At 38.8% G+C, this 22915-nt stretch overlaps 1 protein-coding gene across 1 annotated transcript; it reads right to left on the bottom strand.

Annotated features, from left to right (window-relative positions):
- Window positions 1–1016: 1016 nt before the first annotated feature.
- fmnl1a (formin-like 1a) lies at window positions 1017–22602 on the bottom strand. The gene is made up of 25 exons (XM_041778000.1): window positions 21604–22602; window positions 15958–16041; window positions 15509–15595; window positions 15345–15418; window positions 12484–12567; window positions 12249–12392; window positions 11859–11967; window positions 11632–11708; window positions 11450–11543; window positions 10451–10525; window positions 10236–10346; window positions 8057–8206; window positions 7870–7971; window positions 6533–7151; window positions 6320–6444; window positions 6028–6230; window positions 5702–5936; window positions 5550–5618; window positions 5387–5467; window positions 3770–3899; window positions 3533–3696; window positions 3144–3245; window positions 2965–3060; window positions 2665–2779; window positions 1017–2557 (listed from the first exon to the last, which is right to left on the bottom strand). Exons 1-25 carry the CDS (start codon window positions 21787–21789, stop codon window positions 2493–2495), a joined length of 3381 nt encoding a protein of 1126 aa, XP_041633934.1. The 5' UTR covers window positions 21790–22602; the 3' UTR covers window positions 1017–2492.
- Window positions 22603–22915: the final 313 nt, after the last annotated feature.

Genomic DNA, 22915 nt, shown 5'->3' with positions numbered 1-22915 from the left:
GCGAAAAGGTGGTAATGTGGGGTTTTTAAAAAGAGGCAAAAAATGGTTAAAAGTGAAAGTGTCTAAAATGGGTAAAAAAGGCAAATATTAAGCAAAATTGATTTTAGAAAAGTGGCAACTAATAGTGGAAAAATGTCTGGAAAAGTGGCCAAAAGGGTGGCACAAAGAAATTATTCCAACATCAGAACCCAATAAAAGTTTAATACACTTTTCAGCTCCAAAATGAAGTACTTGTTAACTAGGATCCATGCTATTGATCCAACACACATGCATGGATATCATCAACTAGAAAAGCACTCAGAGAGTGCAGACCTCCACCATCAGCCTATCTCCCAATAGTGAAGAATCCTTTAAAATCATTCCTGGATTCAGCGATGATCCGGATCACTCCCAAAATCTAATTCACCGATTACTCCCTCCCCAGTCGGGTGGAGACACGGTGAGGCAAAGCATTGGCTTCGCTACGTGTGGACTTGTCATGGCACCCATGGTCTCACCAGACACCTGACAGTCATGTCGGATGATGAATATTCCTGTATTCCTCCCAGCATTGTGAGTATTCGCTGTCTTTCTCTGTGTTACGCTCTGACTCGTCTCCTCTACTGGGCGTGTGTCTTACAAAGTCTATACACTCCAAAACTTTGAATAAGTTACTCATGTCCGCCATCTCCTGGTGTAAAATGGTAAAAGCGCAGCCCTATCTCCCAATGGTACAGAATCCTTTAAAAAATTCCTGGATCCAGATGGTGATCCGGATCACTCCCAAAATCTAATAAGTTTTCCTTTATGCCATTTCTGACATTCCCTGAAAATTTCCTGAAAATCCGTCCATGACTTTTTGAGTTACGTTGCTAACAAACTAACTAACTAACTAACTAACAAACTAACAAACCCACCCGATCACATAACATCCTTGGCGGAGATAATAAATCACAGCTTGGGAGGGCCCATTCTCTAGGTTTGTTTTTGAGCCCTCTTATAGTGAAATAAAAGAAATAATTGGTTAAAAAAAATTGTTTATTAAAACACAGTTTAATTTGTTACTTGATATGTAAAAACACTACAAACTTACAGCATACAAGAAATGAGGAGACAAAAAAAATTGGCTAGTTTTTTGTAAGATTTGCAATCAAATTCATTGGATCTTTAGAACAAAATATCCAGTAACTTCTACTTTAATATTTATTTACACATGCAATACACATTAAAATTTTTGGGAAAAAAACAAAATACACAAGTGCCAAATATGGAGGCCCTAAGTTGACATAAATCCATACATTTTATTCTCTTCCTTCTGGCCACTGTAAGTAATTTTGGTTGTTTTCTTGCTTTTCCTTATCTATTTAATAAGCACTATTTGTACGGAATTAGTGTTTCCTAGGGATCTCTTAAAACTTGTGAATTACTCCCTTAAATCAGTGTTTGGTGCTGTGCATTTGCACAAGATTAACAAAACCTATAATGTTCTCAAATTTACTGACATTTCTGATGGAAAATATGGAGGTGCTGCATAGTAGAAGCAATGTATAACATGTTGCACCTGTAAATGTGATAAATCACAAATGTAATACAAATCTGCAGATTTTAACGTACTAATACCTCAAACATAATAAATTTCCCACAAAGTTTCCTACTGCAAACTTAATAAAATTCCCACAAATATAATAACTATGACATTTGCAATGATTTATCATATTTGCCGGAAGGTAAAAATTGTAACAATTTCTAACAAATGTAATATGAACATGAAAACAGTTTGTGGTCACTGTTGTAACCTTTTACAACGGCCAGTGGGTTCAAGTCAGATTTAGCTCAAGATACATTAAAAAATGTAGTCTTGGCACTTTTTTGTTCGCCATGGAACAGGAAGAGTCTTAAAACACTGGTAGAGCAATGAATCTTGGCAGAGTGGAATAAAAGGTGTCAAAACAGCGCTTAAATGGAATTAAAAACTGCACAGAAACACTGTTCACCCAGCTAGTTGTATTGTCTTATAAAATGTAAAATCCTTGTCCACTCACATTTGTTTTTAGTCACAGGAAGTGTTTACCCTGTGTGTTTAAGACACAGTAACTTCCTTTACAATGGATTTTGCAGAATTTCCAAAACTGATATTGATCCTCTCCTTTTCTCATTCAAAAGTTTTGTGGTAAGATTCATGACTCTACCAGTGAAAAAACTTCCTGTTTCATATGATCTAGAGAAAATGACTAACATTAACAAGTCATCTGGACACAAACATCGTTATACTAAAATAAAGAGATAAATAAATGGAGATAGGATAAAACCAGCAAAGATTTACTCATAATCACTTAAAAATTCAGTAAACTAAAATCTATGGGTTAATGTCCTCTTAGGGCTTCCATAGCCAAATGGCTTATTGCTCATTTCTAAAAAATGTAAATACATAATGTCTCAACCCTGTTGTTTGTATCTGGATGCTTAAAATGGATTCCAGTTCATTATGTAAAAAATCTTTGAACAGAAGAAGCTCAAGTATCTTGGCGCTGTGCTGGCCGTCGAACATCTGTCCGCCTGTATGGTGTGTTCCTTAAATCTTAGTGAAGACAGGCAGAATACAACATCCCGTTACCATCTAATATGCAGTAAACATGACTAAAACATCCTCATGCATGTCCTCCATGAAGACAAAAGCTACTGTACCTGTGATGATGTCCTCCAGGGCGCCGTCTTTCCCTTCTCGTACCTGAGGTTTCACCTGTCTCTTCTTCAGCTCTGCTATCAGGTCCATCTGGGGCATCTTAGGCATCATGGGCCCCTAACAGAGGAGAGATGAGCTTTTCAACTGAAGTACATTTCCCTCTATTATTAAGTTTACTTGCAAAAGTTTTAAACGCTGTGTGAAAAATTTCCTGGGAACTTCCCCTTCAAATAACACAAAAGTGAGACAAATGATACCAGATATTTAAAATTTGGTACATTTAATATGTAAAAATGATCAACCTTTTGTGGCCCCGGCTTGGTCGGAGACACTGTCTCCTTTTCTTCTTTGCTCTCACTCTCCATCTTCTTTTTCTGCTCAAGCTCCTGCTGTGCAGTCTGAATTCAACAGAAGAAAAATGATTACCTTAAAAGAAACATTTGTTATAGATGAGTATCAGAAAGCTGGCACACATCCTCACCTTATAGGCCTTTATTAAGCGTCCAAAAAGCGGGAAAAACATGGAAGGCTGCGTGGTTTTGGGGTTTTCCCCGAAATACTCCACCACAGAGAAGTAAGCCTCCTGGAGAGACAGATCAACAACGTGATAAAGAAAATTATCCTAGTAAGATAAATGCTCAATCAGTCTTTATTTGCATAGTGCCACGGCATAACAAATCTCAAGACATTTAAAAAAAGAGCAGGTCTAGACTGTTTTCTTGATTTTATTTACAAAGATCTAACATTTATCAATCATGAGCACAGCAACACATTAATGAAGTACCAGCAGTAGGAAAAAAACTTTCAAAAGGCAGAAACCCAGAGAACAGCAAGAATCTTTTGCTGATCAGAGTTGTGTGAAAAGCTAACCTGCGCTGTTTTGCTGTCCTTGATGAACGACTCCAGCTGCTCACTGTTGGTTTTGATGAATTCCTTCAGCACAGGACTGTCATCCTGAACCAGGAATTCCTTTTTGGTCATTTCCATCCCTCGCTCTAATGAGCGTATATCCTGAAGAACGCCATCCAGTGATACTGCCAAACAAACAAAACAAGTTTAAAACAAATCTTCAATTCAACTGAACAGGGAGTGTTTGAATGAACATACCAAGGGCTGCTTTGTCTACAAAGTGTAGCTCAGTGTGGAAGTTGGACAAGTCGGGGTATTTTTCCTGGATGATGTTGGTGATGAAATGAAGTAATGTCTGGGAGCGATCAGTTGATTTGGTCTCCAATAGCTGAAAAAATAAAGTTGATTGGGTTAGTCCAGGTAGGATAAATACAATGCCTATAGAAAGTATTCACCCCTTCAATGTTTTACCCTTTCATTGATTTTATAGATTGATCATGCTTAATATAATTCAGATTTTTTGTAGTATAAAAATACCTGTGTCTACAAGGTCCAATCACTGGTTAATCAGTATTTCTGGCTACCATTACAAGATGAAGACAAAAGAACAGTCCAAGCAACTCAGAAAAGGTTATTGAAATGTATAAGTCAGGGAATGATAAAAAAAAAAAATCCAAGACACTGAACATCCCCCATCATCAAGAAATGGAAGGAATATGACATGTAAATGCCTACATCAGGCTGTCCTCACAACCTTAGTGACCGTGCAAGAAGGAGACTCATTAGAGAGGCCACCAAGACACCTATGACTACTCTGAAGAAGTTACAAGCTTCAGCAGCTGAGATGGGAGATAACGTGGTAAAGAGAAAGCCACTGTTGATGAATACTGATTAAATCTCAGCTAGAGTTCACCAAAAGGCATGTGGGAGATTACATGGTCAAGTGAATGAAAGTTCTTTGGTTGGAGAAGACAAAAATGGTACTTTATAGCCACCAGTGAAGACGCTAAGTTTGGTGGACAACAAAAACTGCACATCACCACAAATACACCATCTCCACTGTGAGGCACGGGGATGGCAGCATCATGCCGTGGGGATGCTTCTCAGCAGCTGCCCCTGGAAGGCTTGTAAAAGTAGAAAGTAAAATGAATGCAGTAAAATATAGGAAATCCTAGGACAATCGTATTCAGTCTGCAGGAGTACTACTGCTTGGGAGAAGATGTATTTTCCAACAAGAAAGTGGCTGAGTCAAAGCCCAGACCTCAATCCAATAGAGAATATGCAGCTGGACTCGAAAAGGGCTGGTAATGCCTGGTCCCTGTGCAACCTGACAGAGCTTGAGCAGTTTTTCAAAAAGAATGGAGTAAAATTGCATAGACCAGATGTGCAAGCCTGATTGAGGCCTATCCACACAGATTCAGCCACCTATTTTAGGTTACATATTTTTGTTTAATTAGCATTACTCTTAAGAAATCTGTTTTCACTTCGACATTAAAGAGGCTCTTTTTATAACTAAAAAAAAAGAAGTCAAATTATTTTGACCATGATTGATTTATGAAATCATTACAAGTGTAAAACGTCCAAAGGGGTGAATAATTTTTATAGGCACTGTAACTGTTACTAAAAAAACCTATACAACTGTGTATTTAATTATTGCAAATGGTGAAATCAAGCATAACTATGCATTATCTTAGTTACCAAAAGGAAAAAGCAATACCTATCTGCAAGCTACAACAGCGAAAAACATTTGGTTTTTGAAATGAGACCTCATTAGGTTATAATAGAAAAAAGATGATTTTTAAAGACACAATGCTATTTATGTTTAAAAAATAGCATAGACTTGCATTACTGTGAGTTAGCAAAATGGCTACTTACAAGATCCAGACTCTGCAGCCGAAACCCGTATACTGCACCCCTCTTACTGCTGTTCATGTAGTTTCCAAAGGCAAGAACAATCTAAAAGGAAGCACATAAGAGGACTTCATAAAAAATTTTCAATGTGAAAGCTCCATCTGATGTCATATTCTCCCTTACTTACCTCTAAGATCTTTTTAAGTTTTACTGATGACTTAATGGACATCGAGGCTGCAATGATTGAGTTCAGTTGCTGTGGAAGAGGTCAAAACTAAATGAGAATTAAATTTCTACAATACTTTTCAGTTCAGTCTTTAGAAGATCTGACTAACTGACCGGCTGCAGGCGTTTGACAGTCTCTGGAAAGTTGCCCATGAAGATGAGAGTGTTTATCCGCTGCTTCAGACGAGGGATCTTCCCAAAACGTAAAATGAACCGATCCTCGTCAGTCAGCTCGTCGAGGGGCCGGCCATCTTTCTCATAGTTCAGCAGCAGCTTCATCTCAAAATCTGATGGTATGAAGTGCTCGAGTAACTCCAGGAAGTCTACAGACAAAGACTGCTGGTCATAGCTGTGAAAAAAGTCATCAAAGTCAGACCAGTTAGTTTGTGTCATAACGGGAAGGAATGCTTGCTCAGAAAAGTCAACAATGAAGTGCATACTCCTCAATGGCAGTGCAGATTTTAGAGGGGTCCATTCCTCCCTTGCGTAAAGTGATAGCCAGATTCTTTGCCTTGTTAGAGTCAATCAGGGTGGTCTTGCTGGGGGCTTTCTGGAGCGTCTTCTTCTTGACCTTGGACAGGTCTGCAGGATTACCCTGTGCCCGAGTCTTAAACTGTTCCTCAAACATCTCCATGTTCAGCTCCTGATGCAGACAAAAAGTTTGGTATTAAAAAAGTCATTTGAAATCAAAGTTTTCTGAAGGACTAAAAAAATGAGGATTCATCCACTTACCCCTAGGACCTGCTCATCATCCAGTTCATTGAAGACAGTCCCTGTCACCTGGTTTGGTTTTAAGGCTTGCCAGTTTAGCAGCGGCATCCTGTACTTGGTTTGGATGGGCTTCTTTGTCTTGAGCCCTGAGGAATCAAACAAAGAAGGGAAATAAATAAATAAGACTTTTACTTGTGACAGTTTTCAGTACTGCTATTCATCTGAAAAACATACCAGACTGAGTGTTTGGTGCTCCAGGAGGAGGTGGGGGTCCACCACCAAATGGGGGAGGAGGAGGTGGTGGTCCAGAACCAGGAGGGGGGGGTGGAGGTGGTGGTCCAGAACCAGGAGGGGGAGGTGGAGGTGGGGGTCCACTTCCAGGTGGAGGAGGAGGAGGTGGTGGAGGACCTCCACCAGGAGCAAGAGGAGGTGGGGGAGCTCCTGGTGGCGGTGGTGGGGGTGGAGGTGGAGGAGGAGAAGCAGCAGCTCCAGGACTACCAGGAGGAGGTGGAGGAGGCGGAGGAGGAGGAGGGGGACAGGCAGGACCACTGGATGATGAGGCAGCAGTGTCAGAGGGTGGCGCAGAATGCGGGGCAGCAGAGGCTGGGGTCTCGATGTACTCGACCACCGTCACAGGCACCACCTGGATGTCCAGACCTCCAGAGGCGCTGCGTCCCAGTCGTATGAGGCCTTTGTCCTGCAGCTCCTGGATCTTCTGCTCCAGCTCTGAGGATGTCTGAGGCGCAGAGGTGCTCAGCCGCTCTCTGTCTTTCTCCCGCTCCCTGTCCAGCTCCCGCTCCCGCTCTCTCTGCTGCAAAGAGCTGACCTGGGAACAGGACTCTCGCAGACTTTCCTGTAAGACACAAACACAGGTGTTAAAAAACAGCACATCCTTAAGTATGGGAAAAGAAAAATATTTTACCATACTTAACTAACTCTTGAATAAAATCATTAACCAAAACATTGTGCCAGGGCTGCCCAAAAGGTCGGCTGGCCTCCTAAAAACCTAGAGAATGGGTCCAGTCTGAACCGAATTCAGAGTCCAGTTAATCTGAGAACTAGCGCAGCTACTTTATCAACATTATATCAGAGGAAACGTTTTTTTAATTATTAAATACTATGTGATAGTTTCATTTAAGAATACTGAGGGAAATATCTTCAGCTCAAAGGAAAATAGCGAACTTGGCCAGTACAGTTGATTATGAATGGCAACGTTAGTGTCCCCCTCAAGAATTGCTCTTGAGAAATATTCCTGTTTGTTGCCCCCAACCTAATATTGAAGTGAGATATCTGCCCTTAACTAGAGCTATACAAGTACAAGAGTAGTGATGCCATTATTAATAGTAGTACTGGCAATTTAGAAACCAATGCAGGCTTTCTTTATACAACTTCCAGGTAATGAAGTAATAGTCATAATTAACACGATAGTCATTGTGATGGGAAGATACATTGCATTTAAGGTCGAATATGGAGAAGGAACATTGCATTTGATAATGTGTACATTCAATGAGAGGGAACAATGTGAAAATGGTTCATTTTCACATTATTTTTTATCATGGAGCACCCCTTACTTTGAGCAGCTCGGTCTCCTTCGTGGCCTGCATGAGCTGAGTCTCCAGTTCGGATATCCTCTCTGCACTCTGATTCTCGCTCTCCTGAAGTCGGCAGTTCAGCTACGACACAGACAACACTCTTTTAAAATCAAAACTTCCTAAAAGGCTTTTTTTTTGTTCTCAGAGACTTGAATACATGTCTGACCTGTGAGTTGTGCTCCTGCAGCTCTTCTACGTGCTCCAGCACCCCTCCTCTGTTCTCGGCGTCCTCCAGCAGAGCTCCTACATCCAACACATTGTCCAGATAGGCCTGGATCTGCACCTGCAGCTTCTCACTCTCTGTTACCCTCAGACCCTAACAAACAAATGTGATATAATGATTTTTATAAAAAAGTAACTCATGTTATGGTAGAAATGATAGAGATCTCTGTCATTACTGCACTTTTGTCACAGAAATTCTCATTTTTATCTTCCGTCATCATTAATTTTCAAATGACTACTCCCATGTAACATGTATTTTTTGGTTGCGTGATAGCATTGTCTCAGAAGCATCCAATATTTTTTTTTTGAGCCAGAAAACTTTTGTATTTTATAGTTGCAATGAAATTGCTGGATATCATGTGAAAGACTGCCACATAAAGAAGTGTTCCCTGATACTATAAGCTGCCGTTCCAGTCCTGTATCTTATTCATTTTGGTGCTGCACGTTCTCTCGTCCAAGCAATCCCTGTAACAGAAAACTCCACCCCCTCTTACTTTGTAGCCCCACTAGACATTTCCAAGTCAGGGAGAGATCAAGCTCATCAAGCTGGTTAACATGCTGACATTACTGTCCTTGTCCAATGGGCCTATCCCCAGTGTTAATATTAAAAAAAACTTCTAGATGGTCTTTTGCTTTTTCTAGATGCAGAAAAGGCCTTTGACTGAAATGAGTGGTCTTTTTCATTTTACACATCAGAAAAATTTGGGCTTGGTATTGGTAAAATGTGGGCCCCCTTTCACCCCCTTTGGTTTGCATTGGCTATCAAGCTGAAAATTGGTGATATCTGTAGATATAAGATAACTTTTTATGCTGCTGATGTATTTGGTTTTTGTTTTTATCATATGCTGAGACATCAGTTCTGGCGTTTATAAATGTTGTCGACAGATTTAATAAATTTTCAGGTCATAAGATTTATTTAAATCAGTCAGAAGCCATACTTCTGCCGAGCTTTGCCACCATACCTAAGACTACACCATCCTTTCCATTTAAATGGTCTCCCTCAGGTTTAAACCTCCATTATTTGAAAAAATAAGACACTTCCTGTTCTTGGCTGTGTCGGGTAGCCTTGATAAAATCAGTTGTGTTATCCAGACTGCTTTATTCCATTCAAATGATTCCTGTATTGTTCTCAAAAAGAGTCCTGAAGGATTTGAACAGCTGGTTGAGCTCCTTTATTTGGAGAAAATATAGACCAAGAATCAAATTGGCTGCTTAATAACTACAGTACTAAGTTCAATGTGTGGCCTGGATTTGCCAAATATTAAAATATACCAACTGTGTGTTCACTTGAAGTTTATATCTCAATGGATAAAGAACAAGTCTTCTTGTGTCTCGTTAGACTTTTAATCATCTTTGTTGAAACCTGAATTACAAAACATGCTATTCTTCAAGAATTATAAGAATATTATAATTATTATAATAATTATTGTAATGCTTTGATTCTTTGAAGACATGGAGGCTAGTCAGACAGAATATAAGCACCAATGCTAGTTAAAGGTTGTATAATATTCTCACTTTTACTGCAAGAAAAAAAAATTGTAAATATAGATTAGTGATAAGAGTCCTTCTGTTAAAGGATTGGTTAAAGTTGTTTTAGAACTGATTCCTTTAGAATATCTCATAAGCATTTAACATGCAAAGAAAAATCAGTTCTACAAAGTCTGGCAGCTCTAGTTGAATCATACTGGACCTGATCCCCAGTAGCTGTAGAACTGTAGCTTCTTGTTTGACTGGCTCTACCTAAGCTGTTTGTTTTGTTTTGATTTGTTTGTTATTGTGTATACTTGTTGATTTATGGTATCACCGTCTCCATATATAATTGTTTGTTTACTGTTTAGTAAATAAACCCTATGGAGTTCCGTTTTTATTAACAAAGTCTTCAGTTCAAATTAAGAAGCTACCAGTGTGTCTCACACAATATCTTTTGCTACTATTTGTTTAAAAGCCCCCTGGTGGTAGTATTTACATACTGAACTGCACTAAATAGTTTGATCACTGACTGGCTCCTTTTACCTTGTCACTCAGACTGTTATTTTAAGGATATCTACAACAGTGGCTTTAACTTTTCTGCTTTGATGAAGACTGACCTGCAGAGACCAGAAGAAATATTTATGCACACTCACATCTAGATATTTATCCAGCCCCAGGTGAGTGAACTCGTACTGCAGATGAACACGGAAGTTCATGTTCTCCACTGAATGGACCACAATGTTTATGAATTGCATGCAGGCCACCTGAAAAAATCAAATAGTAGCAATTACATCTCAAGAAAACACACAAATTTACTTTTGATGTTAAAGGGACACCAAATGTGGAGGAGAAACACTTGTAGACCTACCATGAAGTCAATGTTGCTGTCATCATTTATGAAGTACTCCATCAACTTCTCAAAGCGGTTCCTTTCTCTGCTCACCTGAAAAACAAGGAAACTCATTGTAACCTACATTTTAATTAAAACATGCTTCTCTTCATGTTAGTTTAGTGTTTTTTTCCCCCAAATGACAGCATTAGGGCAACATTGGGTGCCGTTTAAAAGTATTTGCCACCTTCCTGATCTCTTTTTTTATATATGTCACATTGAAATGTTTCAGACCATCACACAAATTTAAATATTAGACAAAGACAACGAGCAGTAACAGCCCACGTTCCTCCTCCTCCTGTGCCTACAAAGAAAGCCTGGGGCAGGGAGAAAAGCTTGCAAAGGTAGCAGCAAAGCATAGCCAGGGTAAAGCAGCTTGAATATGGCAGAATGAGTGCAATTAGCCAATAGTGTGCTTAGAGCAAATCTTGCCGTCACCTGATGAGGACTTGCCTAAGATCAGCTGATCTCAAATATCATTTAATTTAAAAATTACTTTTCACATAGGGCCAGGTAGGTTTGGATGGCTTTTCCCCTAAATAAATTAGTTCATTATCTAAAACTGTATTTTTTATTAACTTGGGTTATCTTTGTCTAACATTTATATTTGTTTGATGATCTGAAACATTTAAGTGTGACAAATATGCAAAAAAGAAATCAGGAGGAAGGCAATACTTATTCACATTGCACTGTAAATGCAAAGAAATCTCTTACGGGTGCCTGATCTTAGTCACAATACACAAATAGGGATTTTTAACCCCCTTTTATTGCCCTTGCAATGCAGCCACACAAATGTTTGTAACAGTTCCCCATGAGCAATAATTGTGACCACGACACATGCGAGGGTGGTATCGTGTCAGACATATGATGAGTAATCAAGAGGGGAAGTCTGGAACAATGGCTTGACTGAAAAGGCTTCAGTTAAAGTCAAATGAGGTTATTTGATATCATAAAATGACTAATTTGAACCCATTTCACCTCTTTGAAATTGTCAAAAGCAGAGAGAATTATGTCATGCCCTCCTCTGACCAGACACACTGCTGCCAGCAGCTCCAACACGAGAGCTTTGGTCCTGTCAGTGAAGAGGAAGGATTAGATATGGATAAAACAGACAGACAGACTGATTAATGCTTTTTTACCCCACACTCATAAGAACTAACCTGGGATTCCTGCTGTTGAGACTGAGGGTAATCTCATTGACACAACGAGGGTGAGTCATCACCAGGTTGAAGCCAGACTAAAAAAGAAAGAGATCACCTAAACATCTGCCATAATGGAGTTGATGTTTTTAAAGATGCAGAAAAGTCCATTTGGTTTGAGATAAACCACCTCATAAAAATAAGAGTGTTTATCAGGCATAACAAAGGAGGATCTGTGAACGTTTTACCTGGTAGTTCATGATGGCTCGAAGGCACATTATGCACACGTGAATATCATCTCTCTGGTAGGAAGAATGGGACTTTTTGTGCATCTTGTTTCCGAGAGTGGAGCTTATTCTGTAAGAGGAAATAAAGTGTTTGTATACATGAATAAATGCTTTAAGATTAGAGAGGCTACAGTGTGTAAATGTTTTATTTGAGGCTCACAACTATGATCACAAATGCAAAAAAGCTAACATTTACTGTAGCCTATTCTTCTTCTAGGAATATTAAAGAAATCTGCTATGTTTCTGCCTTCCACTCATAAGCAAAGGATGTATGAATGAATGACTGAGAGGGTGCAAATTCAGGATATTTGTCAGTTACTCTATATGTTCTCTTTCTGTAAAAGTTCTTACCTGACAGTCAGAGCTCGAGCAGCTCTGGTCATCCCGTGTGACTGTGAGCTGCTTGAGCTTTTAGTCAAGTCTTCCATTGACCTCTCTGCAGGTTTTGCTCTGTCTGACAGGGTGCCGCCATTTTCAACACTCTCCACATCAAACCTGGAGAGTTTGACAAACATCCAGAGTAATAATTATTTCACTGAAGGGCCATTGGTTTCAAAGAGAGTTCTCAAACTCTGCTGGTACTCACGAGGTGTCACTCTGTGCGTGGGACAGGTACTCCACAAGAACATCCAAACCTTTGTTCTGGTCATCGAGAAACTCTTGAGCCCATCTACAAACAAAATAATGTGGATTAAAGCACTCAGAGAGAAATATTTTTGTACCTCTTTATTAGTGATATCTGAGGCTGGAGGCATTATATTTTGAGTTGTCTGTCTATACATCTGGGCCATGAACGATATCTGAAGAACCCTTTGAGGGATTTTCTTCTAACTTTGAGCAACTGTCTAATCTGACTCAAGACTAAATTCATAACATTATAAAGGCCAAAGACCAGGGTCAATGGGCCTTTACTTGCTTGTGAATACAATGTCTCAAGTCTGCTTTGCTGGGTTTTCTTTGACCTTTGCATTAATGTCAACTCTGACTCAAGATGATCTCTTTAGATTTTGGAGGTGAAAGTTCAAGGTCTTTGGACCTTGTGTTCATCCCTTGCTAATACAATTTCTACAAATAGCACTGCAACAGGAACCACCCCAGCCCTTCCTCTTGACCAGCCACATTACTTTCAATGTAGGATACTCTACCAAAAGGAAGTATATTAACACCAGGCAGTAGTTCTGATCTCATTACATGTCACAGATTAAATACTCACATATGATTTAAACATGACTGCACTACTTGAAAATAAAAAGAAACTTTTTAAATTTTTACTAAATTTCATGATTTAATTTGCTACTATTACAATTTTATGATTCAATATATGACCATTGGTTGATAGGCAGGCTTTTTGTCTTTATTTTGATAGAATAGCTGAAGACAGGAAATGTGGGGAGAGAGTGGGGAAACTCCTACAGCAAACAGCACCAAGATGGGCGACTGACTTCTCTGTCACCCTGCATTTGGAAGGTTGTGGGTCTGATCCCAAGCTCCTGTAGTTACTTGTCGATGTGTCCTTGGGCAAGACACTTAACCCCAGTTTGCTCCACTGCTTCAATGGTTGGGATTAGATAAGTATATATGGGATTAGCTAATACTGGTGGCCAATTCTGCATAGTAACTTCATCAGTGTGAATGTGGGGTGGATGGAGTGTAAGGGTGTGAATGGGTAGGTGTTATCTGTGGTGTAAAAGCACTTTGACTATGCAGACAAGGGGAACAGCGCTATACAAGCTGAAGTCCATTTACCATTTACCATGCTGGCCCCTGTGAGCAGCTGCTTTATTAACTGAGCTGAATTTATGCCCTATTTTTAGTTTTGAACCCTACTAGAGAGACGGGGCAGTGGATAGAGTGGGAAATTAAAGGACAAGAGAGGGGAATGACATGCAGGAAAAGAGCCAGGGTTTAGACAAAAATACAGGTCTGAGGATGATGGCCCCTGTAGAATTAAGTTGTGATAACCATATTTTATATTTGACCTGAATAATAACAAATCTTATCAAAGCAACAAACAATTAATTATTCATTTATGCTGTAGTAACTTTTTCAAAATGTAAAACCCTTTTCTTAAAACAGAATTACCTTTTTTTTGGTAACATTAACGATGTGGATAGGCAGACCACTTAGAATGTAATGTTATGATGTGCAGCAATGTAAGGATGCCAGAAGTAAAGTAGAGGGAACTGGGACAACTTTAAGAGAAAAATAATTGCAAAAATTGGCAAAGTAGTTAAAAATGGCATAAATGGGTTAAAATTTGCAGAAATTGATAGCTGAAATGGTGAAAAGGGGTTAAAAAAGTGTAAAAAATGTGATTAAAAGGACAAAGGGGACAGAATTGGGTTACAAAATGAAGAGAAGTTAGACGAATGGGTGCAAGAATAGTGAAAGGGGTTAAATAGAAGGGGGAAAATGGTTTAAACTGGCAAAATGGTTTACAAAAATACAGTAAAATCCCAGAAATGATTGGAAAAAATGCTGACAATGGTTAAAAAGGTGAAAAAGAATATGGAAATTGGTTACAAAAATGCAAAAATGTTCCAAAAATGGTTGGGAAAATTGTGAACTAGTGGGGGAAATGTGTTTAAAAGGCAATTAAAGGATTAAAAATGGGTCATGAAAAGGGATAAAAAGGGTGAACCTAGGTGGGAAAAAAATTGTAAAAAGGGGCTAAAATATGGAACAATACTGGGCAGAAGATGAATAAAGGGGGTTAAAACTTCCCAAAGTTACAAACTGGTAGGATTAAGTAGTGAAAATGGGTTCAACAGTGGCATTGATGGGTTCAAGTGGAAAAAAAACTGGCAAAATGAGCAGAAACGGTGGTGAAAAGGGGTCAAGAAGAGGAAAAAAGGGTGTCCATAGGCCAAAATGGCTTAAAATGGCAGAAATGTGCCAAAATTGGCAAAAATTGGTTTAAACGGTAAAAACTGGCTGGGTAAAGAAGTGGAAACAATGGCAGTAATTTAAAAGTGCTATATGAATAAATTTATTATTATTATTATAAATAATGGCAGTAATGGGTGAAAGGGGTAAAGGGTGGCAAAAATAAGCAAAACAGTGGTGAATAGGGTTAAAAAGCTGTTAAAAAGTGGCATGAATAAATACTTTAAACATCAGAATCTAATAATAGTTTTACACACTTTTCAGTTACAAAATGAGGTAACTGTTAGCTAGAATGCTAGCACCCACAGTCGCACACCCATGCACTGATGTCATCACTAAACCATAGCTGAGGTGGGCCCATTCACTTGGTTTTCAGGGCACAACCGGTTCCTTGGGAAGGCCTGGGTATTGCCGAACTTATTTGTACAATGCCTTGCAATCTGTTTATATATGTTTGATTGTCAGAGGTAAAATATATAATCAATACATTTACAAATCACATTAGACATAAAATAGTCAGATATACATAAAGTAGGTCCCACCCTAACATAAGAGGCTCACCCAATGTGATTCGTGCGAAGTGATATCTCCAAATCTTTAAGGACCTGGGTGGCATCCTGTATCCGTTTCTTCAGCTAAAAAAGCAGCACAGTTAAGACATCACTGCAGAGTCAGATCTAGAGTTAACCACGTGTCAAATAAAGAAGGTGCTGTTTCACACTGACCCTGCGAGAAACCCCTCCTTGATCCTGGTAGAAGCTCCTGATCTTAGCCAGATAGGTAGAGGGGGGGCTCTTCACCTGAAAACGCTCCTGGGGAGGCACAATTCACAGCCAGCTCAGTTAAAAGAGGCTTTTTAAAAGAGCTCATCTTTTCATTAGAGGGACGGCTGCACCTGAGACACATTTGCAGGCACACAGCATCTGTAGCTATTATTGTCAGGGCTAGTAAACACATCAGACACAAACCGCTCTCTGTTTCCAAGACAACGCCTCGATCAGTTGCCGCCACAGAAAATGTGCTGCAAGGTTTTCACAGTGCACTCTGCTCTTAACCACACATCCATTTTGGGTGTTGGTGTTTTGTTGTGTCAACTCTGGCCCTGTGTTAGCAACAGTGCAAGGATCAAGTTCAACTTGAAGAGGTGAAACAGTGTTTAGCTGTGAAATCTTACCTGATCACAGACTAATTCCCACTTCTTTTCATTGTCGTACTGACTCAGAAGCTTCAGTTTATCCGGAGGTAAGTTCATGTAGCTCTACAAAAGCACAGAGAGGACAGCATGATTACAAAATCTTATACAGGAGAATAAAGACCCAAAAGAAACTACATTTTCACATCTGTCACACTTGTCTTGATGATCATGATCAAATATTCCACTTCACACATCCAGCTATTTTGCATTCCAACTTTCCTGCTTCTGCAACAATATTAAAATCTACCAGACCACACATCAAAGATTTATCAAGCTAAATCTTTGGAGCTTGTGTGCTAGTGAAGATGAGCTTGGTGATGAAAAAAAGGCAAACAAAGATGGTGAAAACCCCTGCAATTATAAATCATTCAAACGTTTCCCTCTCCTTTCCTTTTTATCTAAATGAGTGGGCATCAAAGATCCCCTGCAGTGTTAAAAGAGAAAGATCAATCTACCAGTCTAAATTAAATGAGAAAAAACCTTATATTTACTTTTCAATTGATAAAATATCCATTTGTTGTAGTAGATTTAGTCTTCAATCTATATAAGTGATAAAAGGTGAAATAAAGGAGTATATAGCATTTTGATTTTTAGCCCTTTTCCAAAATGATATATGTCAAAGTTATATTTAACAATCTATGTAACTTTAAACAAAATAAAACTCATGGAAAAAGTCCAAACTTTATTTTCAAACTGCCACAATGTAAGCAGGGGGGCTTTGACTTCTACTTATTAAAGTTTCAACCAGAGTAACTGTACTTTTACTTGAGTACAATACTCACACACTTTTCCACCTCTACTGACCACACAATAGCACATAGAGAGAGAACGTCGCCATCACATCCCAGTCAGCTGTTGGACACAGCAGAAAATGTAATGACATCTAAGGGTTAAACATTTCAGAGTCGATTTTAACCATTCTGAGTGAATCAGTCTACAGTGTTGGAGTTATTTGACAGTGATCCACCAGTGTTAGTTCAACTCTGTGGAGTCAACTGATTTTAATTTCAAGTCTAAGGGGGTGTGTGGGCGCATTTTCCCATCATGCTCCGGGGCAGAGATGTGTTTTTAGATGTGTTAAGCTGGGTTTAGATGTTGTCTTTTGTACAGTGATCCCTGCTGGGGTTCTTTGGGTCACGTTTGGGTAGATTGTTCTTTTGTTTTGTTACACACATTTGCACCATGAGTGAAGTCATCCACTAAGTTAGAGTTCCTGTCCATGACTTTAGGTACTCTTAAAGAACACATAGTTCTGATTTGCCTTGCTATATGGTTAACCCTCTGCTTTGTTCTTGCCAAAGGAGACCCCCCTTGCCACAGGATTTCAAGCGTTTCTGCAGCTGTCGTCATATTTTAGATATTTTTCATTTAAAAGTGTACTTTAACTATGATGATCCACACTAAATATACACTTTAAATGTTAAATTTAACTCTTTGAGGTGTGACTTTATCTTAACAACCTGGTTGAAAACCTCTTCTCTTGTTGTTCTTGCTAATGATGAAAGATCATGTTCTACTATACAACTCCTCAGTAGCTACTCTGCACTCAGTACTTAAATTAAACTTTAAATACTTTTTACTTTTACTTGAGTGTATTTATAGACCAGTAATTTTACTTTTCCTCAGGTAAATGAGTTTGAACAGAGTAACTTCATATTACTGCAGTACAATAGTTGTGTGTTTTTTCCACCTCTGAATGAAAGTAAAAAGACTCATTGAAAACTAGCTGGCTGAGGGAAAATTATAGAGGCCGCCCTTGTTGTGCAATGCATTCTGGGTGGTGCTGTCACATGGTTCATTGTTCTTTCTCATTCATTTATAAACAGAAATTAGCCAATATTGGGCATAAAGGATTTCTTTTTTGTATCACTGTAGTATCATTAAGTGTTGCTGTGATTTGATTTTGACTAAAATAAAATCAATGTTTAAAATTCTGCCATCATGAACACCCTGTGGTAAAGCTATATAGATAATGAAAAGAAGACAAACTCACTGTTTTTGTCAGGGGGGAAATTATTTTACTATTTAGAAAACAAAAATGCTATTATTAGTCATAGATGTCTGAACAAGAGCCACCCTCTCTCTTTGTTGCAGGTTGACTTAGCCGTCTCTCGATCTTACACTACTCGCATCAATAAAGCACTGTTTCATTTCAGCTGCAACTGTCGGCCCGGCAATGCTCCCTTCCTTATTTAAAGGTTACTCCGCTGCCATATTAGCTCTTACCAAGCAAATTTAGGATAATAAATCATTGATGTGGTAATTGGAGACTTAATGGGAGACATATGATGTCTAAAACTTGAATATGCACTGTCTAAGAATGACCCTTAAGCCTAAATCACACAGTTATGTCTTTATTTTGGCTGATTGAGTTTTGATTATTGTTATATTTTACTGACAAGACAAATTATTCGGCTTGACACTGGGCGTTGATCACAAGTTTTGCCAGTTTGCACTTTCATGTTGTGCTTTTCTCTTTTTTTTCATACCTCTAAACAAAAAGAAAAAAAAAAGAGAAGCAGAAACGGAAACAGTCTGTTGCTTAGCATGCGGGGAGTTGAAGACTCGCAGGTGGGGTAAGGGTGTGGTCAAATTGCGGGTTCTCTGGTTCAAGACCAACACCAAAGAATAATTGTAAAACGTATTCATATCAGTGTGCAGTCGTGTGATTTTCTAAGAGGCTACTTCTAATGTGTAGAACAAACATGGATTTGAAGAAGCTTCTCTAGCTTCCTCATAGAGATTATTGTGAAACATTAAGACAACAACCCTCACAGAAAAGGAAGATACAGAGTGACATCTGTCTAGAGTTTGAACTTGACATTTTGGGAAAAGAGGAAGTGATGTCATACTTTTTTATAACCACTGAGAGGGCATTGATGACATAAAACGGCTGTGGTGGGCAACTGGTGGCTCGGGGGCCACATGTGGCCCTCCTCCTCACTGACAGCGGCCCTCAAATTAATTTCAAATATCAAGAAACTGTAAAAACTAGAAAAACATGATCAAATTTGCCATTAAACTAAAAATTAGAAACATTTCTATAATAATCTTTAATTTCAGGTACATCAGAAAGCAAAAATATATAATTGGCTTTATATGTTGTTGTAAAAGTCTTTTCTACGCACCATTATACCATGTAAAATGCATAAAAATGACCAGTTAATGTTATGTTCATTGCATGATGAAATCTGTTTAAATAAGCTTAATACATTCTGTGTTAAGCTGATTTAATTAAGCATTGCTATTTGCCTTTGTCTGGTGAAAGCTACATATTTGATCCTTTTGTTAAATTAAAAGAAATTCTAATTGTTAAATTTCGAGAATCTGACCATTTATAAAGATCTGACCTAACAGCAGTGAGAATGACAGTGTTGATCCATCAGTGTTAGTTCAACTCTGCAGAGAGTCAACTGATCAAAGCCCACTGCCATCTCAAATCTGGGGGATGCACGGTGGAGTTCCCCATCGTGCCTTTGGGCAGAGTGTTTAGATGTGTTTAGTTGTGTTTGGGTGTTGTCTGTTCTACAGTGATCCCTGCTGAGGATCTTTTGCTCATGTTTCTGCTGTTTTTGACATTTGCAGCACAGGTGATGCTACACTGAGTTGGAGTTTTCGTCTGTGACTTTAGGTGTTCCTAAAAGATGCATTGTGCATATTCTTCATCTGTAAAGACAGCCTTGCTTTGAGGCTGAGTCTCTGCTTCATTCTTTCCAGAGGAGACCCTCTTTGCCACAGATTTTCAACATTTATTGCAGAATTGTAAATTTACTAAATATTCAAGACATTCAGTAAGGAACTTTAGCTTTAGTGGGAATTAATAAGGACACTCTTAAAGTTTTAAATTTAACTCTATACACATTGAATTAACACTGTCAAATTTGCTGTGTATTTGACTTGACCATAAAGGTGTGACTTTACCTGAACAACTTGGCTGAGGATCTATTCTCTTGTTGTTCTTGCTTGCCAGTAAGGAAAGATCATATTTATTGCACAACTCTGGGTAGCTACTCCATATCTAAATTAAAAGCCTTTTTACTTTTACTTGAATAGATTGACTGACTTTTACCTCAGTAAACTGTACTTTTATTTGAGTACAACAGCCGTGTACTTTTTCCACCTCTAGATCTTAATGTCAAGAACATGCCTCATAAAAGTTGTGAAACCTGAAAGCCACATTTTCATGTCCTCTTGCCTCATGACATTTTCATTCTCAGATGTTTTTTTTTTCTGTTTTAAATGGTTTCAAACGTGCTTTAAAGTGTAACTCCACCCCAACAAATAAGCTGAACTCCACCCACTGGTTCATTTCGAAAAATGCTGAGAAGTGGGCATGGCAGAGGTTTGAGGAGTGGAATTATGTGACGCATGAGTTGCTCATCTTACAGTATAAAGAGGGCCATAACAACAACATGTTTTTCAATGTAGATTAAAGGGCATATTTAAGCATTGGCCATGTATGAAACACAGCTGGTTTAAAAGTGCAAGATTTTGTGTTTGGAACTTTTTTATCCACTGTAGAGAAAAAAACAAACGTAATAATCACTGTGCAGTTAAATAATTAAGTTTACTGCAAAAGATCTAGTTTATAGGAAAAAGCACATCTTTGAATTCAAAAGGCAATATTTAGTCTCCCATTAACCTTTGGAACGCGTCTCATTTCAGCAATGGCATGCTCATCATTTATAATTTGCAAAGCATGGACACTTAAAATACCAATCTAATGTGTGACCTTTAACTACAAGGAGCATTTTTTCCTCAGTGGGTAGAGAGAAAAAGCTGAAGGTCGGAAAAGAAGCCCATCTAGGTATTGAGTTTGAGATATGAATGAGGCCTCTGCAGGTGAGTCAACATATTACTTAAATGTATCTGTTGAGCTTATTATGTTCGTTACCAGAAACCCCTTACATTAAATTTAATATGTACCTTAACTATTCCTTTAAATCAGTTGTTTATTCAGTCCAAATATATAGTATAAAAAAAACATTTGTGGGGTTAGGTACTCTTAATACAAAGCAAACGGCTTGGAAATTTTCTTCATCATGTGTAAAAAGATTTCTTACAAGATTTTATGTTTTCCAACCTCTTGTAAGACTGTTGAAAGAATGATGAAACAGTCCGTTTCAGGTCTTCTGGTCTCACTCGTGTGAATGTGTTGCTCAACTTCCTCTTGAGGCCAACTCTCCAGCCAGCTACTAATCACTATGTTCCTAGTCTGATATTTTTAACAGTCAAGGACAGACTGTTGGCGAGTCTGAGAACCTGCTGGTAATGTTATTTTTACTGTGATGCCCCTATTTTGAATGGAAAATTTGTTTTGGGCTGGAATTATACACAATTAGACTATTGGCTCCCACTTTAGGCACTGTTTTTTTGGAGTTTCTTTCTTTGCATGCAACAGACTGATAATATCAAAAACATTTAGTCTGCATTTACATCAAACAACAACATGTATTGACTATTTGTAAGTGTCTGGCTTTATAACAAGGAAACCTTCCATTCTTTGACTAACACAACACAATCATGTGTACCTGCTTACTACTCCAAACCATTCCCCAAAGCCTTTACCACAAAACCAAGCATTAATAACAAATCAAGTGAAAAATCCCAAGTGCAGCCACTCACCAGCACCACATTGAAGCGCTTCTCCAACTCCTCCTCTGGTGGCATGGGCAGTTTTGGGGGAGCTGGCTGCTTCTTCTGCAGGGTATGAGTTGGTTCACTCATTCCTGAAGCTGCACCAACTGAGTTCCTGGACTCTCGTCCCTCAGCCGGCTCCTGCTCCAAGCCCCCAGCAGCCGCATTCCCCATCACTAATCTCCAGAGGTAATCCAGGAGGAAAGCTGTGTACAAACCTTTTTCTACCAAGAAATCAGTCTATTCCAAAACAGGGTGGCAAAAGGAGATCACTCCAAATGGTAAAACAAACACACCTAAATCAAAATCTTTGGGCCTTCGGAGCAAAAAACCTCTGATCTACCAAATCTGCCCTAGTCCTGAAGACAGGCTTGTTGGTAAAAGAAGGTAGATTGTTGTCATGTCTGCCTATCATAGGCCTGTGCCTGGTTGAGAATAAAAGGCCGTAATGGGCCTGTTCAGCTCCACAAGACCCAGCTAAGCGTCACTATTCTCTAAAAACTACTCTGTCAAGTGAAAACTCAAAGCTGTGTGTTAGAGGAAGGAGAGAGGAGTGTGACACCCTAGCATAGACAGAAACCACAGAAACTCAAAAAGCAGAAGAGCAACTTCCTGTGCATGACAGCAACAGAACCTAGGGTGGAGGATAGGGTGGAAGATAAACATGGTAACCGTTATGTGCCATATACCCAGTAGGTAGATAAGCTTAGATAAGGCAGAATAGACATTAAGGACGACAACAAAAAAGTGCGCATAGTTAAAGAAGCACATGCTAACCAAGCAGGTGTATTTGTAAATTGAACCAATTAGAAGGGGAAATTGTGTCCAGCGTCTCACATGCTCATTTTCACAATATTTGAGTTATTAATTCTCCTCCAGCCAAACATAACTTGCACAGTCCTAGGGCTGCATTGTTGTAATCATTTCCTTTCACGAGAACTCCTGTTGCTGTGGCAGTCAAGTCTGTCAGGTGAGTGTTTGTCCTGAATGGAAAAAAAAGGCTGTACAACAGCGACGCCCTGTGTTAACTACAAAGCATTACAAGTGTGCTGCATTCGTGTCTCCTCGGAAATTACAGGATATTGTTTCGATCGCAGAAAGTAGCGTCATGTAACACTTAAAAGATTTAAAAGTAATATGTTAAACACTTACAAATATATGGACATATATATTTTTATGGATGTTTTTCTTTTACCGTCAGTTGTCACCGTAAGAACTCAACATGTTTTAGTTCAGCGCAGGAGTTCTGTCTGAACAAATTAAAAATAAAGTAAGCCGTGTTATGAACTAATAAAAATAT

Source organism: Cheilinus undulatus, linkage group 21 (assembly GCF_018320785.1).
Source record: "Cheilinus undulatus linkage group 21, ASM1832078v1, whole genome shotgun sequence".
Lineage (NCBI taxonomy): Eukaryota > Metazoa > Chordata > Actinopteri > Labriformes > Labridae > Cheilinus > Cheilinus undulatus.
The sequence above is the reverse complement of the archived record's forward strand: the minus strand, read 5'-3'. Positions and strand labels throughout refer to the sequence as shown.

Bases quoted from the DNA above. Each gene is read 5' to 3' on its own strand.
- fmnl1a (XM_041778000.1), bottom strand. From the start codon at position 21,789: ATGGGGAATGCGGCTGCTGGGGGCTTGGAGCAGGAGCCGGCTGAGGGA. The intron at 11,709-11,858 runs GTAAAACGTTCA...TTTCTTTTTTAG, and splicing joins GAGCCATCATGAACTACCAG to TCTGGCTTCAACCTGGTGAT. The intron at 3,697-3,769 runs GTATGTTCATTC...TTTGTTTGGCAG, and splicing joins TGTAGACAAAGCAGCCCTTG to TATCACTGGATGGCGTTCTT.